The 22,540-nt window shown below is 37.1% G+C and overlaps 1 protein-coding gene across 13 annotated transcripts in view; it reads left to right on the plus strand.

Annotated features, from left to right (window-relative positions):
- Positions 1-22,540, plus strand: part of DGKB (diacylglycerol kinase beta) — a 788,048-nt gene that overhangs the window by 121,933 nt on the left and 643,575 nt on the right. For all 13 annotated transcript variants that reach the window (XM_053218395.1, XM_053218393.1, XM_053218397.1 and 10 more), the window contains exon 2: positions 17,629-17,886. In XM_053218395.1, the coding sequence (XP_053074370.1) occupies positions 17,817-17,886 (70 nt within the window). In that variant the 5' untranslated portion in view covers positions 17,629-17,816. The remainder of the gene's footprint in view (positions 1-17,628; positions 17,887-22,540) is intronic.

Raw genomic sequence — 22,540 nt, forward strand, 5'->3', positions numbered from 1 at the left:
AGTGAAACATGATCTCATTGACATGATTGAAAACAAAAGATAAACGCTAAAGCATGGCTTCTGGGTATGTTTTTAAAGTGTTTTAAGTCAATATTGGAGAACAGTTTCACTTTCATATACTCATTCATCTCCTCAGTCTTGAATAGTTGTTTGTATTACGTTGAAAATGCTGTTATAGGTGACTGAGTATGAATCTTACTAATAGTGGAGAACTAGTATCCATTGAATATTGATTCTAATAGGTCAGGTCAAGTAAAACTTTATCCACATAGGAGAAGATTGATTCACTTTGGATGTTTATATTTTCTAGACTTTCTCTTTCTTGAGATACTTAGAATTGCAGGTAGTATTTAAAAGTGTGCAATAAATTATAAAAATTAGTATATTTAAACAAGGTAAAATTTAAAATTCTGACAGCAAAGATACCATCAATAACTGAAATATGCTTAAAGCAATAAATGTATATATGAAAAACTTATATATATGGAAGAGAAAAAGGAAAAAAAAAACCCAGTAGAAGCATGGGAAAAGGATATCAATGGGCAGTGCACTGAAAAAGATACCTAAATGGCCAAGGTACATGTGAAAAGGTACACTGTGTCCTAAAATCTAAAATCACAAATTAAGACAAAAATAAGGTAGCATCTTATCACCATTATATTTTTTCTATACCTCCTTAAATCACCACAGATGTTATAGTTTTAAACAACATTTCTTTATTATATCTTATTTGCTGTAGATAAAGAATGTGGGTGTGGTGTAGCTGAATTCTCTCTCAGGGTCTCACAAAGCTGAAATCAAGATGTCTGCAGAGCTGTCTTCCTGTTTGAAGGTTTGACTAGGGAAGGATATAATTTTGAGCTCCCTCTGGTTGTTGGCAGAATTTATTTCCCTGAGGCTGTAGACTTCATGGAAGCTTGCTTCTTCATATCTGGGAAGGGGGAAGGGCAGAGTGGGAGAAGCTTTGTTGCTTCAAGTCTCTGATATCTAGACCCACTTTATCTATTTCTTTTAATGATTTATTTATTTTTGAGAGAGAGAGAGAGAGAGAGAGAGAGCAAGAGCAGGGGAGGGGCAGAGAGAGAGCGAGACATGGAATCCTAAGCAGGCTCCAGGTTCTGAGCTGTAAGCACAGAGCCCAAAGCTCGAACTCAAGGACTGGGAGACCATGACCTACACTGAAGTGGGACGCTCAACCGACTGAGCCACCCAGGTGCCCGATCTAGACCCACTTAAAAATTAATAATAATTCCAGTATAGTTGACATGAAGTGTTATATTAGTTTCAGGTGTACAATACAGGGATTTAACAATTCCATACATCAGCCAGTGCTCATCAAGGCAAGTGCACTAGGTAGTCATCTATTTCACCCATCCCCCACCCACAGACCCACTGTCAAAGGACTTGCTCATCTGACTAGATCAAGTCTACCAAGGTGATCCTCCTTTTGATTTACTTAAAGTCATCTAATTAGGAACTTTGATTATCTGCAAAATCTTTGTGCCTTTGCCATATAATGTAATCCGATCAAGCGAGTGACCATTGCCATATTCTACTATTTAAAAGCAAGTCGCGGGGCACCTGGGTGGCTCAGTTGGTTAAGTGTCCAACTTCAGCTCAGGTCACAATCTCGCAGTCGGTGAGGTTGAGCCCCGCCTCGGGCTCTGGGCTGATGGCTCAGAGCCTGGAGCCTGCTTCAGATTCTGTGTCTCTCTCTCTCTCTGCCCCTTACCCGTTCATGCTCTGTCTCTCTCTGTCTCAAAAATAAATAAACGTTAAAAAAAAAAATTAAAAAAAAAAATAAAAGCAAGTCGCAAGTCTTACCCACATTCAGGGGGAAAGGATTACCTGGCAGTGTGACTCATTGGAGTTTATGTTAAGAGTGTGTCTTCCACGTTCATTTTATGGGCAAAAGCTTAAGAAACTGACTAAAATAACTACATTGTAAAGAAGAATTTGGTAGCACAGAGCTAAGCATACTCTAAATTCCAACATTCTATGTATTGTTATATACCCCACAAACATATGCAAAAATGTCAATTGTGTCATTATTTTTAATAATTAAAAATGACACACAAAACCCAAGACCCATGAATAAAAGATGAGATGAATAACTTTGATACATTCATACAATGAAAACTTCTGCTCCACAGCACTGATAATGAATAAATCAGGGCCACATATGCTAATAGGTATACATCTGGAAAAAAAATGAGTGAAAAATAGAAGTTGCAGGAAAAAAAGATGGGCAGTATGATACAAATTAGGTAACATTTCAAACCATATAAAATAGTACTATGCAGAGTTCATAATATATATTTATATGCATATGACACTTGCAATAAAATAGTAAGGGAAACAGAAATAGCACTTTTATCATCTAGACTCTAAAAGGTATGAGTGTGTATGTGTGAGTCAAAAAATATATGGTTATCAATAGGAAAAGGATCAATTGTAACTGTATACTTTTATATTTCCATTTCAATAAGAATATATCTTTTTCAAAAGATAGGTTGAGATCTCTATATTTATTCCACTGAGGCAGTATTCAAATTTTAATCTAGGATTTTTTCAACTCTTGGAAATAAGCCTCAGGAGGGTTATAATGATGAGTTCATAAATTGAAAGCTGTTCACTTATGAGTTCTTATATAAAACGTATCTTGAGTGCTATTAGATTTTGTATTTGATGGAGGCATTATTTTTATCATTAAAATGGAGAGAAATATATGCTTCAGAGATTCAAGTGCACTACAGTTTGAGGAAAATGTTAATTACCAATACATATATTTTCTAAATTAGTATATTTGTTATTGGTTGGAGAGTCGGTGGGGTGTGAATGGGGGTCTTAGTTCTTGGATTCCTCACAAAAAAAAAAAAAATTAAGAGAGGATCCATGCTGGAACAAAGACAGCCAGAAAGAAAGTAGCAATCACAAAGCAGTTTATTAAGGTAAAAGTACACTCTCAAGATGGGAGAATGGGCAGATTCTGGGAGGTGGACGCCATCACGAGGGTTGTTTTGGGATTTGTTATTTCTTGTGTCTTTTTAGCCTGGGAGGAACAGTGATGTTCAGTGGTGTGGTGTCTAATGGTGGCTGCTTCCAATCCTTTGGGGGAACCCCTCCCACAGTTTGGGACAGGGAGTTTTTGACCCTACATCGTTTATACCTGGAACCATCATGGCAGCCTTTCTCAGGGGGCGGGGTTATAACCCACTGCAAACGCATTATAATGGGTCTAGGTGTTACCCCAGGGTAGAGGTGGAAGTGGAGAGTGCCCACTCAGCACCTGTGGCTCTCAGTCTTTTAGCCCCAAGATCTTGGAAGCCATAAGGTCAGGATGTTGTGCCCCCCAGGCTTCTAATGTGTAATCTGTTTATCCCTACCCTTGCCTCCAGTTTCTGTCTCTATCATCTCCCCATCAAGGATTTGAGACTCTGCCTCAGGGTATTCCCTGAGGGTATTCCTCCAGGGCTCTTTCTAGCTTCTACCTAACATATTGACCCTTAATCCCATTACTATTACTATCAAACAATATATATATTATCTTTGCATACTGTACATTAAACTTTATGTTTTTTTATTATTTGTGCCTTATTAGGATAAAACATGTATTTTATTTATTTTATTGTTAACATTTATTTATTTATTTTGAGAGAGGGAGCACCCATGAGTGGGGAAGGAGGAGAGAGACAGGGAGAGAGAGAGAGAGAGAGAGAGGGAATCCCAAGCAGGCTGACTGGGGGCTCAATCTCATGAACTGTGAGATCATGACCTGAGTCACGAGTCAGTTGCTTAACTGACTGAGCCACCCAGGCGCCCCAGGATAAAAAAAAAAAATGTATTTCAGGGTGCCTGATGGCTCATTCAGTTAGGCATCTGGTTCTTGGTTTCAGTTCAGATTATGATCTCATGGTTTCCTGTTTTCGAGCCCCACATCAGGCTCTTTGCTGGCCTGCTTGGGATTTTCTCTCTCTCCCTCTTTCTTTGCCCCTCCCCCACTCACACTGTTTTTGTCTCTCTTGAAAGTAAACTTAAATACATTAAAAAGATTTTTTTAATGTTTATTTATTCTTGAGAGAGACAGAGACAGAGCATGAGGAGGAGAGAGGCAGAGAGGGAGGGAAACACAAAATCTAAAGCAGGGTCCAGGGTCTGAGCTGTCAGCACAGAGCCTGATGCGGGGCTCGAACTCACTAATCGCAAGATCATGACCTGAGCTGAAGTTGGATGCTTAACCAACTAAGATACCCAGGTACCCCTTAAGTACAGTTTTTAATTTTTTTTTAGAGTACACATGAGCTGCTCTTCAAGGAGTAGAAAGGGAGTTGTATAGTCATATCTAATCAACATCAAATAGGGTATTAATATTTAGAAACAAAAACAAGGACAACAAATTAAGTATGGAAAGAATCTGAGCTTTCCAAGAACATTGCGTTCAAAAAAATCTTGTGGTAAATACCTGAGACTTTACTTAAAGAGCTTAATCATTTATGACCCAAGAGGGCAAAATGCTCAATCCATCTCTGACAAAATGTGTGCATATGTGTTTTGTGTGGGTGTTCGTGTGAATGTATGCATGTGCGCTCGTGTGCGTATTTATCTGCGTTGGGTGTCAGCTATGTCTGTTGTCCATGGAAATACAGGTTTACATAATCAAACTTTCAATTCTTTATCCTTTTCCATTATGTCATAGATACTTTTTTGTAACAATTATCTCAAGATTAAAACTATACTTGCATGGAAGGGATATATATCCTGTCTCTGAAAGAACCTTGAAGGAAGAATTTGTTAGTTCAAAGTATATCTCACAGGGTGATTGAGGCTCTCCCTGGATTCTCAAGTGCTGCTCAATTTAGGCCATTCTAACCATGAGAGGCTGAGACGTGCTATTTCTCTCCTGATCTCCCAACAGCTGCTGTTCTTACTCATCTTTTTTGTTGTAGACCTGATTTAAAATATTACAACCTCGTTTCACACCTTGAATTCTTAAAAAAAAAAAAAGGAATTTCAATTGCTTTCTTTTAGAAACCTACATTAAAACCTTTGTAATAATGTTTCATTTGTCAACATTTGTATGTGTGTGCGTGTGTGTGTGTCTGTGTCTGTGTTTAAGGATGTCCTGCAGGTGCTCTTGAATGCATTACACCCTATTATGCTTCTGCTCAGCAATTGTTCCAGTTGAGAATTTGATTCATTTTTTTAATTCTAATTTGGTTATAAAAAACTTTGAAATGTTGTTGATGTTTTCTATAGGTCAAGTAACAAACACACTAGACTAATTTCATTAGTCAATTTGTTCTTTTGTAGTTCTATAAATAATCTTCTGCAGGAAAAGAATAAAAGCTTAACTTGTGAAAGAAGAAATTCGTTTTTCAGTTCAATATTTTCTCAAGCAGGGAAGGGCAACATTTTATACTTCAATGCTAGCAACAAATAAATCAAATGAGAAAATTACATTGTGTTTTTCTGTGGTGTTTTTGGTGAATCATGTGTACATGGAATGTTTAAGATAGTGGATTTCACAGAGGGAAATAAAGCCTATATGACCAAAATATGTATTTTTCTATTGCTGATATCTGTCTCTGTGTCAATAAATTGAATATAGCTCTCTGGTTTTACCGTGGATTTACTGCAAGCATTACTTGTTTCTCAGAGCAGACATCAAATTTCATTTGGTAAAAAGGTCCCCAGTGTGCTGCCATAATGATTTTCCTTAGGCAGTTGTGTACTCTAACTTGAAGTTGAATAACAGCATTAGAGTTGATTATTTTCTAGAGATAAAAGGTTTGAAAGGTTCCTTACCAGCAATCATCAATTTCAAGGAAGTGCCTAAGACTGAATTTATTATTTTTTAATTAATAGAAAAAATTGTAAACACATGCATTCATAATACCGAGTCTGAATGTATCATATCAGTGGCCCTTTGGCAAAGAGTTGGGGAATTATTTTAGTGAATTTCTGCTTTCTTGAGTTGGGCATGAGAAACAGTAGTGATAAACTTATAAACTTTTAATAATTAGCATTCTAGATTTGAAAAAGTCCCAGGTCGAATAGATTGAAAACACTCAATGGTATTTTTCTTTAATCAGTATTTCCATATTCGGGGTGGGAGGAAGGAGTTTTCTTTTATCCTTTCACATTTTCTCTTCTTTATTCGGGATTATATTTATGTTTGGAAAATCTTTGTAAAAGACACAAACGGGCCCTTTCTCCTGATAAAACAGAACAAAACAATGGCCCACAAAATGGATCTTTTCTCTTTCTGGCTTTGAGATCTTTGCCTATTCTAAAGTATTACTCTGTTAACCCCTTATTTTTTATTCCATGACTCTCATTCTCTCAACCATCCATCACTATAAAGTCCAAAGTTAGAAGGAAATCTATATTAAATATTTATACTCAACTCCCAAGTACTTTATTCCTCAATTCAGAAGGAGATGGGAAATTCACAGCACTACAAGCCAGACAAGTAACGTAAGAAGGGTAAATTAAGAGTTACACACACACACACACACACACACACACACAATTTATTCAGCATATAAAAATGCAATAATAACAGTAAAATAATATTTTGGTACTTTTTATTTGGGTCAAATAGTGTCCTAATATTTTTATTTTTAATTTTTAATAATAAAAACACAAAATAGTGCTGTAACTCAACCATTTTATTGGGTTCTTGTATTCAGTGGGTCAGACTTTAGAATTTGCATAATGAGTTGGGTTGTCTCTGTTTGGCTCTATTTGGTAGCTCATCTGGGAAGACCTATAGCTTAGAGAATAGGGTTACTTGACAGCTTGGGCTGGAATCTGAAGGCATCTTCACACAGATATTTGGGGGTTTATGCTGGCTGTTGACTGACACTAAATCTGGGCTGTTGGCTGATGCACAGATGCATGGTATGTCTTTGGTCTCTTCACATAGGCCAGTTTGACTTTCTTAGAATATGTTGATTAGCTTCCAAGAGCAAGTGTCCCAAGAAAGAAAGCAAGACTGACGTGTGTGATAGTTTTATGATCTAGCCACAGAAGTCATGCTGCACCATTTCCGCTGAAATCTCTTGGTTAGAAGGTAACCACAAAGGCACTCGAAAATATAAGGGGAGGAAACATAGATATCACTTGTTGACGGCATTCAACAGGGTTCTACAATGGCATGTGGAATGAGTGATACTGTTGTGGCCATGGTTGGAAAGTAGATTCTTAGCATAGCACTTTACATTTAGTATTTCATATTGATAAAGGTTCTATCGCTGTACAGGATAGCCATTTCTACCTAACCCTCCCGTCTCCATTCTAAAGGGTATTCTCCTTAAAACCAAGTATAAAAAGTGTAATTTTCTTAAAAAAAATGATAATTGAACTTTGAAATCATGACCTGAAAATACAGATAATGCAGTTTGATGTATTTCCCTGTTTTGCATCACCAAAGATTTCTCTTGAATTTTTTATTTTAGATTTTTTGTGGCAGTAGAGTCCAAAGATAACACAATCATGAATCTTACATTAAGCCCCCCACATAGTCTTCTCAAAGGTTTGTAGACTTCCAGTTTATTTCCCCTATATACATACTGTATATATGTTCACATCCTATACTGTAAATATGCCTTAAATCCTTACTTGCAAAAACAAGGAAAGAATAATTTTTATTGAGAAGCTTTTATTTCTTTTGTATTATGCACATGTTATTTCATTAGCTGTTAATACCTCTGGGAAGTGGGTGGTATTATCCACTTTTCATGAGAAAGGATTTGAAATTCAGATGGGTTAAGTGATTCACTTTACATAGGGAAGAGAGCTCAGAATTTCAATGAGAATACAGATCTAGTTGATTCAGAAGTGGTGGGATAAGAATATGATTAATTTCCTTTAGATGTTTAATTGTCCTTTAGATGTATAAGTTAATAATTTAAAACCAGGCTGTTTTAGTTCTAAATTTATGAATAGCAATGTCCCATTGGCTTTTAACTGTGTCTGCTGTTCTTACTACATGCCTTTAGTGAACTTGCTTTACAGTGTTTGTAATTTTTTTGATTAAAAAAAAATTCCTAAAGATTTTATTTTTTAATTCATTTTTTAAAAGTTTATTTTTATTTTTGAGAGAAAGAGACAGAGACAGAGAGGGAGGAAGGGGCAGAGATTGATGGAGACACAGAATCTGAAACAGGCTCCATGCTCGTGGAACTTGTGAACCCCGAGATCAGAACCTCAGCTGAAGTCAGATGCTTAACCCATTGAGCCACCTAGGCGCCCCAAGATTTTATTTTTAAGTAATCTCTATACCCAATGTAGAGCTTAGACTTAAAACCCTTACATCAATAGTGCTCTACCAACTGAGCCAGCCAGGCTTCCCACATTTGTATTTATTTATTTTTCGTATCTTCCCACCCTTATTTCTCTCTTCCCCCATCATTGCCTAAATAAACTCTCTGCTAATAACTACAATTTATATATCATTGAGAAAACAGAAGTCATCAGCCAAAAATCTTCCATTTTCTAACCACCAAATCTACAAAACTACTTGCATTGGTTCTCATTGTTATGATTAATTTTGGCTCTCATATATTTTCTGGAACTTATCTCCTCTTGCTAACAAGGGCTTTTATAATCCTTTTTAAAGACTGAAATACCTATCACTTCTTCTGATCCTTAAACCATTCTCGCTATAAATCTTTCTCTTCAATTTTAAATTTTGTTGCAGTGATTCCTACAAACGAACAAACAAAAAAGCAAGCAAAATTCCTTGATTCCATATTCTTCTTGGATAGTTACTTCCAGCTTTCCACTCCTCACAATCATACTTCTCTGAGAGTTAATGGCTTTCACAGCTATCCCAAGCTCAGTTCTACTCTGCAACCTGTTCCAATTTGAGTTGCTCAGCCTCAGAGAAATTGTTTTGCTAAGGTCACCAGTGACCATCATGTTGCCTTTGGGTGTTTCAGTCCTCATCTTAAAAAAAAATTTTTTAATGTTTATTCATTTTTGAGAGAGAGAGAGAGCACGTGAGCGTGCGCATGGGGCGATGGGGAGGGGCAGAGACACACACACACACACACACACACACACACACACACACACACACACGCAGACTTCGAAACAGGCTCCAGGCTCTGAGCTGTCAGCACAGAACCCGATGCCAGGCTCGAACCCACGAACCATGAGATCATGACCTCAGCCGAAGTCAGATGCTTAATTGATTGAGCCACCCAGGTGCCCCTCCGTATCTTATTTAATTGCCCAGAAACTTATGAAAAGTGCCTTCTACTCTATCCTTGAAGGATTCTTTTCTTCCTCTTTTGTTGTCTCTCTGGCACCATATTCTATTTGGGGGGGGGGGTCTTTGTCTACATTTTAAAATAATGTTTACTTACCCATTCATTCATTCATTTATTTTTGAGAGAGCCAGTGAGCACGTGTGCACATAGAGTGAGGGGGGAGGATTAGAGAGAGAGAGAGAGAGAGAGAGAGAGAGAGAGAGAGAGAATCCCTAAAAGGCTCCATGCTCAGCACAGAGGCTGACATTGGGCTTGATCTCATGACCGCCCTTGAGATCCTGACCTGAACTGATGTCAAAAGTTGGCCACTTAACCAACTAGCAGAGGCACCTAAGCACCCCTCTACTTCTAATCTCTAAATACAGGAACTCTTTGGAACTTTGTCCTGGGCCCTCTTTCTCACACCATATTCTTTCCTCAGATGTGCTTGCTATTTCCTTATTTGCCCCTTGAGATCTCTCCTTTCCCCTTTCCCCTTCCCCCCTTCCATATTGCTCTCTGCTTCCTGAGGTTATTTCATACAGGTGGCATCAATTGTTGCCTTTGCCCTCTGACTTATGATTGGGTTTGGTCATTGTGAGGCACTAGAGAAGATGGGAGAGTTGGAAGAGTACAAGGTTAGGGATGTCATTTCCCTCCACCTCCTGCCCAGCTAAGTCCTTTGAAAATAGGTGAATCCTGCTATCCAAGAACATGGCCCCTCTCAGATGACCCTGTATATATATATAGCTACTCTGAGGTTTCTTACCTACAACATCCTTGTTCCGTTTAGGCTTAGGGTCAATAAGTTCCCAAGTTTTGCTAGATCAATATACTTCACCAGCCTCTATTAGCTCCCTAACCTTCGTCCATATTCACTCAGAATCCTTTTATTAAATTCCTACTTACCCATTTTAAGTGTACCATCTGTTTCCTACTAGGGATCCTGACACATGGGATCCTTCACCAGGAAACAAACACCAAAATGGAGTTAGGGATACAAAGGCTTACCAGGAAATTATTCCTGTGAAAGATAAAGGGAGGAAAAGCAGGATTGGGCAGAGACAGCCTTCAAACAATGATGCAGATTTGATACCCAAGAAAAGAAAGGAGGTGGGGGTGCTGATTTGGTTATGAATAGCTTCAGATCACAATGCAGATCTAACAAAATCTCAGCCGGTCCAATGGGTTGTTGTGGAGCAAATACGGATCATTACAGGAGTCCTCCATTGTACAAAAACCACATGGTCCTAGTACATCCATCATCTTTAGTCTTTGACCCCTGCCTGAGAAGAGTGTGACCTTGGTTCAAAAGCTGACTGTATTCTGAAAGCAATAAGAGCTAGAGGCTGTCAGCTACTACAGTCTTGCAGCTGAATGCACGTTCTTTCTTAAAGGCAGAGCTTAGAGGCAAAGCTCTATGGCTGCTACATCAGGCAAATGTACACATGCTCGTATCTTCAACAGTATTATCTATATCAGACAACTCACAAAATATGAGCTCTATTTCTCTTTTATTAGCTTAGGTGTATCTTACTAGCTACTAGTGCTGTCAATTGAGATGTCCCTTCTCAAATTTCATACATTCCCAAACAGAATACTGATTCATCTCTTCTCATACCTGATACTCTTCCAGTAAATAGTAATTCTTTAAACTCCACCTTTCTCTATGCTTTGCTCAAGCTCAAACTCTAGGAGTCATTCTTGGTTCCCTCATCCTACACACAATATATCCCATTCATTATAAAATCCTACTTCTAAAATATATCTTGAGTTTGGCCTTTTCCTTCATCTTTACTTCCATTTCTGTAGTAGAAGCCAACACCAGCTCTATCCAGTACTGGAGCAGACCTTCCACTTCGATGCTTGTTACCTTTCCATCCACCGTTTATAATGGACTTCTTAAAATATAAGTGGATCATGTTTATCTCCTGCTCAGAATATGTCAGTGGTTTCACACTTCAGTTATGATAAATCTTCAGTGTATCTTCTAAGAATCTACAAGATGTAGTTCTTATCTATTTCTCCAGTTACACCTGTCTTCTTTAGAGATCTGTTATTTTTTTTCTTCCCACTCTGAGGCTTCTGCTCATGTTTTTCTTCTCACCCAAGTTTTTAATTATTACTCACCTTTTATCATGCAGTATAAATAAAACTTCCTCTCTGAGTTGCTCTTTGAATCTCTTAATGAGGATACTGTGGTGCTCTCTCACAGAACTACATTGCCTTTTTTTTTCCATACAAGTTATTACAATTCAGAATGATTTATTTGTATAGTTGGTTTGTAGTAATGTAGATCTTCCGTCAAAACAAAATCCAAGAACTCAGATACCATATATGTTTTGCTTTTAATATATCTCCAACACCTGGCATAGTGTCTATCATGTTCCTTTCATTAATAAATGAACAAGTACTTATAAATTACATGATAGCATTAATGTTCCATTTAGTTTCATCCTACTTTTCTTAAACACTTTTTTTTAAGAGGGAGAGAGAGAAAGACAGTGTGAGCAGGGGATGGGGGCAGAGAGAGAGGGGGAAAAGGGAGAGAGATAATCTCTCAACAGTGAATGTTGATCTCTCAACAGTGAGGTCATGACCTGAGCCAAAATCCAGAGTCAGATGCTTAACCAATTGAGCCACCCAGGTGCCTCATGATCTTACTTCTCTTTCATAAATTCTTCGGTTGATATTTTGACTCTTAGACTTGTTGACTTTGAATAATTATCAAGAAACATACTCTAATAAATAATGAATCCAGTCCATCAAATTCATGCATCTAGATATTGCCTATAACTTCTTCATAGGAGATTGGTTTCCTTCCCTCATTGTAGAGAATATGTGTTAGCCCAAAGTAGGCCAAGAGCCTTCTCCAATCCTCCAACATAATTATTTCCTGCCAATGACTAAGTAAAATGGCCCATCCATTGAGTAGATGAAAATGCCAGCATTAGACTGCTTTCCAACAGCCAGCAAAGTGGATCCTCCCTGGCTTTCATTTTATGTACCTGAAGAAACCCCTTGCCTGGGAGCAGGAAATCTGTGAATGTACCATAGGGAATCTCAACTGAATATTGTCATTCTCTTTCTACACATTTATAAAGAGGCAGAGACTGTAAGAAAGTGTTGCCATCATGGGAATGCCTCTCCTGAGGCATGAATAGCTGTATCTCCTGGTTTAATATTATACATGCAACTTTTCTCTTTATAGAGAGCTGTGATACGTTAGTTCAGCTAGTTTAAAATATTTGATTAGGAAAACTTTTCCATTTGCATCCCACCCTTATTTTTTCTTACTTTACCACATGTCACATCTCATTGTGAGAGTTAGCACTACCAGGATTGTAAGAAGACAAAGGCTTTACACTAGGAGAAGGATTAAGAGGAGGTTTTATTCAAGGTGTATTAGTTTTGGAAGAAAACAAATCCAAGAACCAAAGAGAATTTACTTGGAGTCCTTCAGGGCTGCCATTACTCTTTAACATCTTCTTAATAAAATGCAAATTGTATTAGATCAGTCCAGAGAAACTGCTCTTGATACAGAAAGTTAGGACTCTGCCATCTGGCTGGCTCAGTTGGTTAAGAGTCCAACTCTTGATTTCCTCTCGAGTCATGATCTCACCATCATGGAGTCAAAACCTGCATCAGGCTCTGTGCTGGGTATGGAGCCTGCTTCAGATTCTCTCTCTCTCTCTTTCTTTTTCTCTCTCTTCTCTCTCCCCACTCACAAGCACTCTCTCTATCTTAAAAAAAAAAAAAAAGACTAGGACTTGTGTTGACAAGATCATGCTAAATTAAAGAAAGCTATGTAATTTTTTTTGTTAGATATAGAAAAATAATTTAAAGATAGTCCTGTGTGTGTTATCATGTGTGTTATCATACTCATGTGTGTTATCATAAATATGTAAGCATTCCTTGGGAATAATGCTCATTTATATGGACTTAGTTATATTTGACAACAAAAACAATAATAAAGTACTCAAAAACTGTGTAAAATAAAATTTTTTAAAGTTCATTTATTTTATTTTTGAGAAAGAGAGTGAGAGAGAGGACACATGTAAGCACGAGCATGGGAGGAGCAGAGAGGGAGAGACAGAATCCCAAGCAAGCTCCACACACAGTGCAGAGCAGAGCCCATTGCAGGGTTCAGTCCCACAACCATGAGATCATGACTTAAGCTGTAACCGAGAGTTAGCTGCTTAATCCACTGAGCCACCCAGATGCCCCAGTCTTTTTCTTGTAAGTGTAAAATTTTTGTACCTCTAACTACAACTTCTTTGCTTCATGTCTCTTGAGTTGAAGGAAACGGATGGCCCCTAGTAGAGTGAAATCTGTAGTGACTGATATTCCTAACCCCTTTATGCCCCATTTTCTCTTTCTCAACTTGAGGAGCTCTTTCTACCTCTACTACCCAGGTCTTTCTTTATGAAAAAAGCATGTAAGTGAGTTCATACCATAATTATTTACTAATCAGCTACTACATACCAAGCATTCTTTTAAGTACTAGGAAAGTAGCAAACAGACAAAAATCACTGTCCTCGTGGGACTTAGGTCTTAAAGCACAGGAGAGAATATGGTAACATAGAATCTAATACATGTGTTGGGGAGAAAGAATGTCATTTCCCCTTCAGTATTCTAACAGACTAAGAATCAAATTGACATGAGACAGATTAAGAGGAGAAAATCAAATTTAATAGCATATGTATGGGGAACCTATACAGATACTGAAATTTCAAAGACAGGCAAAATGAGGCGTATATGTATCCTGAACTAAGGAGAAGGGGGGTAGTGCTCTGGGACGTCATTGGAAAGGGATGTAATTCACAGGGTGATAGAATAAGCAGAAGTTTGGTAATTAGATGTTTGCCCAGCCATAAAGATGGGTCACTTTGATCAAATTTATCTCTGCTAATAACTCTTATTCTGGAAAAGAGCACCCGGTGAGATTCTTCTATGTAATTACTGGAGGGGCAAAATTGCCTTTGAGCCTATAGGGTCTTTATTGCTTTCAGTCAGAATAATTTCCATTCCAAAGGGGCCCATTTTGGGGTGGCCTGCCCTTGGCCCCTATACATACACCTGGATGAAAATCAAGGGAAAATGCAATAAGTATTTTTCCTTGTATTGTCCTTTTTGTGGAATCCTATGAGGGCTCAAAACCACTCATGTTGCCCCTAATTTGTAGCATGAGGAGCAAAGAATTACATAACATAAATAAATTAAATATTTGATAGATATTATATTCAAAGCAAATAAAAGCATGATGGAGGGATGGTGTGTATGAAATGTGCAATTTTAAGTTGAATGACCAGGTAACATTTTACTGTGAAGACGGGATTCATGTAGAGATGTGAAGGATATCAGTTATCCAGTCATTTTAAATTTGAGTTTTTTCATATGTAAATAATTGAGGAATTTTAATAAATTTCCCAGCAAGTAACAAGGTAGAAAGCTATAATTAATTAACCAATTCATTACTATTCTCATATATTAATTAACTTTTTATTGCTAATTTATCAGACAGGCCTCTGGAATCGCCTTAGTCTGTGACTGTCCATGAACTCAACAAACAGGCAACATTAAAGAAAGGTGGAGCTCAGGGGGCCAGTTAAGAAGCTATTGCAATAATACAGTGAGAGCAAGACACAAAATGAAGGCATTGGCATTTTTCTATAATGACATTTTCCCACAGGGATCAGGTTTCTGGTATTTTGGGATCTTCTACTGTTGATTACTGCCTTCAGAATAATTCCCCAAACTTTATTTAGCATTGAGATCCCTTCAAAAATTGGCCTCTTGCTGGTTCCAATAAAACTTTATTCACAAAAAATAGGGGGACGGCCAAATCTTTCTGCAGTTAGCTGTTTGGCTTCCTGGCCTACTTTATAGGATTCTACTATTCTTTGCACATGCCTTCCATTTTATCTCAGAAGTACAAAAACAAAACAAAACAAAACAAAAAACCTGCTGGATTTGCAGCCAATATGTTACCATTCCTGGTAGGAAGTTGGAGGAAGAGAAAAAAGGTTAAAAGTTAATTTGCCAGCTGTTTTTCCCAGTAGAACCTTTCTATACACCTTATCCAACTTTATTTATATCTCACTGGTCATTTAATTATGCAAATAACCTGAAGAATATAGTTTTTTAGATGGATATATTTTCATTCATTAAGATTAGAGTTCTGTTACCAAGGAAGCAAGGGAGAGGAGTAAATATTGCTTAAGTTTCTAGCAGTGTCTCTCATATTTAACCAGATTCTTATCATCCAGGGTCAGTTTCTTTGTTGAAGTCAGAGAGCATTGGTTCCTCACAAAGTTATTATGTGAAGACTGAATAATCTGACACACAAATACTGTGAGGAGAGTACCATGCATACTGTAAGCTCTCAGTAAAGCTGACACATTGTTGTAATTAACATTATTTTCATTTTTGGGGTATATTTTGATCTTTGTTGCATTTATAGTGCTTAGAATGCTTTCTGGCACACAGAGGGGGGTAAATAAACTTTCTTTAAAATGAATAAACAAGGGCGCCTGGGTGGCGCAGTCGGTTAAGCGTCCGACTTCAGCCAGGTCACGATCTCGCGGTCCGTGAGTTCGAGCCCCGCGTCAGGCTCTGGGCGGATGGCTCAGAGCCTGGAGCCTGTTTCCGATTCTGTGTCTCCCTCTCTCTCTGCCCCTCCTCCGTTCAGGCTCTGTCTCTCTCTGTCCCCAAAAAAATAAATAAACGTTAAAAAAAATTAAAAAAAAATGAATAAACGATCTTCCATTATCATTAGTTAAGATTTGGGGGTTGAAGGCAATAGAAACTGATTCTGATCTACTTAATGCTTAATTGAAAGAATGTTACTTGCTTCTTGAAATGACAAGATATCTGGACAGTCTAGTTCAAGCATGGACATGCAGCCAATTATTGCTGTATCATTTAGGTACAACTATTTTCATCCTGTCCTTGAGTAACTCCATTCAACATTTGAAGCCCCATGAGATGGTCTCATGTGCCAAATATGACTGAATCATCTGTCTCCCTCTAGATAGGAAAGAATAGGACACCTTGTTTTATAGTCCCCAAACTGCACGTAACTGGGAGAAGAAAGAATTAAGATGAAATCAGTGAGAAGGATGAAATCACAAAGAAGACACAAATAAATGTCCATCACATGTTCCTGTTCTTTTAGTTTGCATTATTTCCACAAAGTTATGGTTGTGATTTAAGAGCATTCCCTGGCAGGAAAAAGAGAGCTAGCAATTTGGCCTTTGTTAACACATCACTATCTTCATTATTGCCAGTTAAATAGCAAACCATCATCCTGTAAAACTGAGTGCAGGAACTCTGAACAGATGAGACAGACAAGAATCTTTTTTAAGGCAAAGATGAAAGGATGTGACAGTGAGGTCCTGGGGTTGATAGGGAAACAAACAAACAAACAACAAAAACAGATGCTAAGAGAGCTTACACACTAATGCCAAATATAGGTACTATGGCCTGAGATAATGACATCTGTATAAATAAGCTTTCCAAGCATACAATTCCAAAAACTTAAGTCACTGTTGCTAAATATTTCATTTTCTCTAATGATCACAATGCCACTCTGACTTTGAGCAATTGATTACTGTCTTTAATAAAAAGTTGAAACCAGATGGTTTGTCATTTTGTTTGCCTTATAGAGAAGGCAGTGAATGTAGGACCATGACAACCTAGGGATTTATTTTTAAGCATGATTCATAGTAGTTATTCTACTGTCATTACACAAGTCTGTCAGACATTTGGAATTGTTTTAATTTGGTAACTTTTATTGGGTTTTACAAATTGTAAAATGAAAATATTCTGTTTATTTTATTGCTGGGAAAAATCTCTATATGACTCCCAAAATTGATTTGCCTGATTTCAAATATATGTGGTACAGTTGAGTGTCATTCCAAATCATTGTTAAAAATCTGTTATACTGGCTAATATTATGTGTAGGGTTTAATTAGCCTCCTTTAATGTTTTGGGTCTGGATTTTTATATAATAATTGCTTAAATATTAAAGGATTGATAAGTTCATAAAAATGACACCCTTATTTGCTCTTAAAATGTGGAATTTATAAACGTTAACAACAAAAAAATCTACTTTTATGAAACAGACTTCATAAAAGTTTCTTCATTTTATATTTTAATCATATTTATTCCTGTGATCTGGCATTAGGAAATATACATAAAAATGCAATTAAAGAATGCACAGACAATTACCAATTGAGTATTACACAAAATAGAATAACTTTGGAACACATTATTTAGAAATTAAAAATTCTTAACATTCTATAACTTGTCAATTTTTTCTTTGTGCAATAATACTGATCTTTTTATTTTTATGTTTCTTTTTCTGCAGTGCTTTAATATATTATTGAAACTACAAACTCACATCCACATCGGTTTCATGTTGACAGATTGCATATTTTGAAAGCTTGAGATATTTTGTAATGAAACATGCCATGTGGAAACTCTGAAGTATAGAATTCTGCCAAACACCTGAATAAAGAATTCCTCACCTGGTATGTAAGAGACATCACTACCACCATGACCAACCAGGAGAAGTGGGCCCACCTCAGCCCCTCAGAATTTTCCCAACTTCAGAAATATGCTGAGTGTAAGTATTCCTGTTGGTAGTATGATTTTATTTGGCATTCGTGTTAAATCAGATACTAATTATTTAGAGGTTTACAGATCCTGGTTAACGTTGGGATAGATGTAGGTATGTCTTTTGTGTTTGCAAGTAGGTCCACTTGGGACTACCTTTGGGCATGAGAATAAGGAAAAGGTAAACTTAAATATCATTAAAAAAAAAAAGAACTAGGATATTAGATGCAAAATGAAGCCTGGGAACATTCCAACTGTACCAGAAGTAAAGCAAAAGGTAAGAATTTGGGTGAATGGAAACTGGTGATTTGGCAACTGATTAGAAGAACAAACAGAAGTAAAGGGGAAAAAAGGAGGGCTTTGTTGTTGTTTCCTTGTTGCTTCTTCTGTTAGTGTAACATTAGTAAAAGGACTGGGAGCAGGGAGTCACAGATTCATTGTGGAGTTGGAATTAGAGGTTGTTAGAGAGAGGGTATCAGGACCTTTAGCCAACTTTTCAAGTGTGTGTGATTATACAAAAGATAGACCATGGCAATCCAATTTATAGTAGGTTATTTCTAAATATGAAGTTTCTTTTCACATAAACAGTAAGATTTTATTTATAAGCAGTTTTATTTTTACCACACATTTTCAGGACCATGTTTCATGAAATGAGTTTCAACTATAAATATGAATAGCAGCTGGGTCAAGGTATTGAAGAGAGAAAAGGAAGTAACTAATAAATAAGAGGCACCGCAAGTTGGGAAGATGATGAGTAGAGAAAAAAAATAGCACATAGAGAGTGGAATAAGATTGGCAAGAATGGTGGGAATACTATGGTGATTGGAGGAAGAGAACGCAAAAAGCTTTAGAAAGAGAAAAACAATCACTAGACACAAGAATGGAAGAGGAAGCTGGGGCTGCTTATGCAGAGAGAGGTGTGGCATACAGGAGATACAATAAGACTTGGGAGGAGAGGCAGGGAAAAGAATTACACACAGAAGGGGAATTTGAAATAATAAGAAGTAGATAGGATAAATGAATACTAATATATTTTTGGGGTACATATAAGTCAGGAACATTAATAAACAGTGCATATTATCTGAAAAGGACAATTTCACAAGTTTTCTAGAGTCTTCCTCACTTGAGGACTGAAGTGTTCAGGGTGAGGTTGGGAGGATGTTTGGGTATTTTCAGTGAAGATGCAAAGCCATAAGAAAGCGTGCATTTTCTTAGTCAATAATAAAAATACAACAACTATCACTGGACGGGGGCAGAAATTTCTGACATCGAAGTGTTCCTGATATTCGAAAACTGTTTTGAGCAGCTGAAAGCACAGATCATCCTCTTATCCCATTAAGGACATGAAGTCTAGAATGACTGCGTTCTGCATGCTCTTTGCTGTTGTGTTATATCCGATAATTAAGTAAATAGTTCTGAGCACTTTCTTTTGTTAGAGTATTCTGCTTGGTACTGAAGGAAATAGAGATATGAACAGATGTGGACCCTCCCTTCAAGGATGCTTAATGAAGGCTAGAAACTAATGGATAAATGACTGTATCTAGGCAGAATATTTTAAGTGCCACAAAGTTAGGGGTTCTGTAGGACATTAGTATACATTTGGAGGTGGGAAAAGGGAAGTCTTCATGGAAGAAGTAGGGTTTAAAATGAATCTTAAAAAATAGGTTTAAGGTAAATGGAGAAGGAAATAATATAGATAAAAAGGAAAATTCAGCATATATTTGAGGCAGGAAGAGGAATCATATTTAGCCATACCACAAATTAAGACTGTAAGTGCTGTTAAAGATGTAAAAATGAGATGGAATTAAAATATATCATGCTAAACTTGAGTTAGACAGTGAGGAGTAAATGTAGGGTTTTAAGGGTAGAAAAACATGAAGAAAGAGTTTAATTTGGTAAAGATGAGGATGGTATATGGTATGGAAAGAGGCTAGAATCTTGCCAGTGGGCTGTTAGAATAAACTAAATAACATGGATGATGAAAGACAACCAGAGAAGCATAGATTCAGATATTGTAGCAATAAAACTAACACAGAGTTTGAGAAATAATGAAGTTGAGAGAGAGAAAGAGAAATCCAGTTTAGTTCAAAAGATTTGAGTTGAGAGATAGGGGAATTTGGTGACATAATCACCCAAGTGAAGGAAACATTGAGTTTGGTTTAGCTTATATTGAATTTACATGGATCAGTAAAATATTTTAATGTTTATGAAAGTACTGGCATAAAATAGGCAAATTATTGCCATAATAGCTAAATTATCACATAGAATAACTTAATTCAGATATTAGAATTCCAACAGAATTTATTGTTAAAGTATTAAATATGTTATAAACTGTTACTTTCATTTTATTGACTAAGGAATATGGTGTAATAAAATGGTAATAAAAATTGTCATAAATGTAGAAGTTGTAACATATTGAGACAAAGATTAATGAGCATTCAATAAATTGGTAGTAAGAAGTGACACAGTGAGTTTAAGAATATTTTAAAATTGATTTTATGGGGTCAAAAATTAACTGATTAACTGTAACAAATTAACTGATTACCTGAAAATAAAAAAAAATAGTGTAAATTCCATGATCTATGCTCTTTTTCAAATAAGCAAGACAATATGACTTAATCATCCATGAAGTTTCCTGTGTAATTAGGAAGCAAAGAATAACATGATTAGAATGTATCCTTGTGTAATAAAGGATTGCCATTGTTAAATATAGCTGGAAACAAACATTATTCTGAAGATTATAAAAGTAGTATATTTTCCATGCTATTCAGTACATGTGATCAGTTTGTCATCAGCATTTAAGGATCCGGTTTTTCTTTAAAAAATGTTTTTTAATGTTTGTTTATTTTTGAGAGAGAGAGAGACAGAGACAGAGACAAATGGGGAGCAGGGTAGGGACAGAGAGACAGGGAGACACAAAATCTGAAGTAGGCTCTGGACTCTGAGCTGTCAGCACAGAGCCCGACACAGGACTTGAACTTACGAGCCTTGAGATCATGACCTGAGCCAAAGTCAGAAGCTCATTGACGGAGACACCCAGGTGCCCCAAGGATCAGATTTTTCATGTTGCAGTGCAATGTGGACAAAGTGACATTCCTCCATAGTCGATTAGAAAATGGTATATTGGATTCACTTTCTTGACTTTGTTTTGTAGCTTTCAATAGGAAGCTGTTTATATGTATTAAATTTAAAAAAAACGAGTTATTGATTTAAGTTTAAATTTGCAGCATGTTAAGATTGTATGTGCTATTATATGTGCTATATGTGCTATCAAATGAATGTTTCATATGCTTTTGGGGATGGGGTGGGGCTGTAGACCTCTTGTCAAGATGAGAGAATTTGGTAAAACCAAATCACTCAATGAGAGGCCTAGATAGCACCATAAAGATCATTTCCTCAATTGATCTGATTTTGGGTTCCCTCCACAACTGCCACAATACACCCCATATCTTGTTCTGTTTGGGCTGCTATAGCCAAGTATCACAGAGTGGGTGACTTATAAATACTGGAAACTTAACTTCTCACAGTTCTGTATGTTGGAAGTCTAAAACCAGGGCTCCAGCACGGTCAGGTCCTGTAAGGGCTCCCTCCTGGGGTACAATCTACTACTTGTACCCTCACAGGTTGGGAAGAGTAAGGGAGGAGCAGTAAGCTTCCCAGGGACTCTTAATAAGGGCACTAATCCAACTGGGGCCACATTCTGATGACTTCAGCTAGTTCTCATTACCTGCCAAAGACCTTTCCTATTGGAGAGTAGTATAGCAACCTGTGCATTTGGTGGGGACACATTTAGTCCATTACACCCTGTAACAAGAAATCTTCTCTCAACTTCAAGGTTTCTCTTGTAATTAATCAGGGAAAATAGAGTGATAGTGACACAACATTCCTAGTTAGGCTGCTAGCACACCAGACAGCTTGTATTCAAATCCTGATCCTCCATGTTTTAGATTTCCCATTTTGGGAAAATTAGTCAATGTCACTGTGTCCCATTCTTTGCACCTATAAAATGCAGAAAACAATAAATATGTCAAGGGTTGTAAGGATTAAATTGCATGAATTAATAGTATACGTCAAATAATGATAGCAGTGCCTGGCAGGTTGTAAGTGATGTAATTTTACAATTATTATTTTAATAGGAAGGGAGTAGTGTGTTATGTTGGCTGTTTTGAATATAGATGATCAGTAGAAAAGTGCCATATTTTAGAACACAGTCAGTGTCTTTTTTTTTTTTCCTGCTGTAAGACTAGATTCTTCCCACAAGGTGGAAACTTCTGGTGTTATTGGCAACCTCATTTCTGTGTTGTCCCCACAAATGCTGAAGGCAGCTAACGTGAAGCCTGCTGTGGCTGCCTACAGCCTGCTGAGACCATGCTCCTGTTTAGGGTTTCAGGCTGAGTCACTCCATGGGAAACATTTCCATTGATATGTGGGAGAGGAGTATAATTTTCTTTCCCACTCTTTATATAAAGTCATCCAAACAGTTGTTACAAGACAGAGAGCTCTCACTCCTGCCGTGTAGAGAATTGAGCTTATCACATTATTAGTTTGCCAGAGCTTCCTGCTGTGGTTTCATGGCAGAGCAAAGGGTTAAGATACTCCAGATCTTTTTATGGAGGACAATATTTTCTATGTAAAAGCTACACGATATTTCCAAGTGATTCATT

The sequence above is a fragment of the Acinonyx jubatus genome, chromosome A2, assembly GCF_027475565.1.
Source record: "Acinonyx jubatus isolate Ajub_Pintada_27869175 chromosome A2, VMU_Ajub_asm_v1.0, whole genome shotgun sequence".
Classification (NCBI taxonomy): domain Eukaryota; kingdom Metazoa; phylum Chordata; class Mammalia; order Carnivora; family Felidae; genus Acinonyx; species Acinonyx jubatus.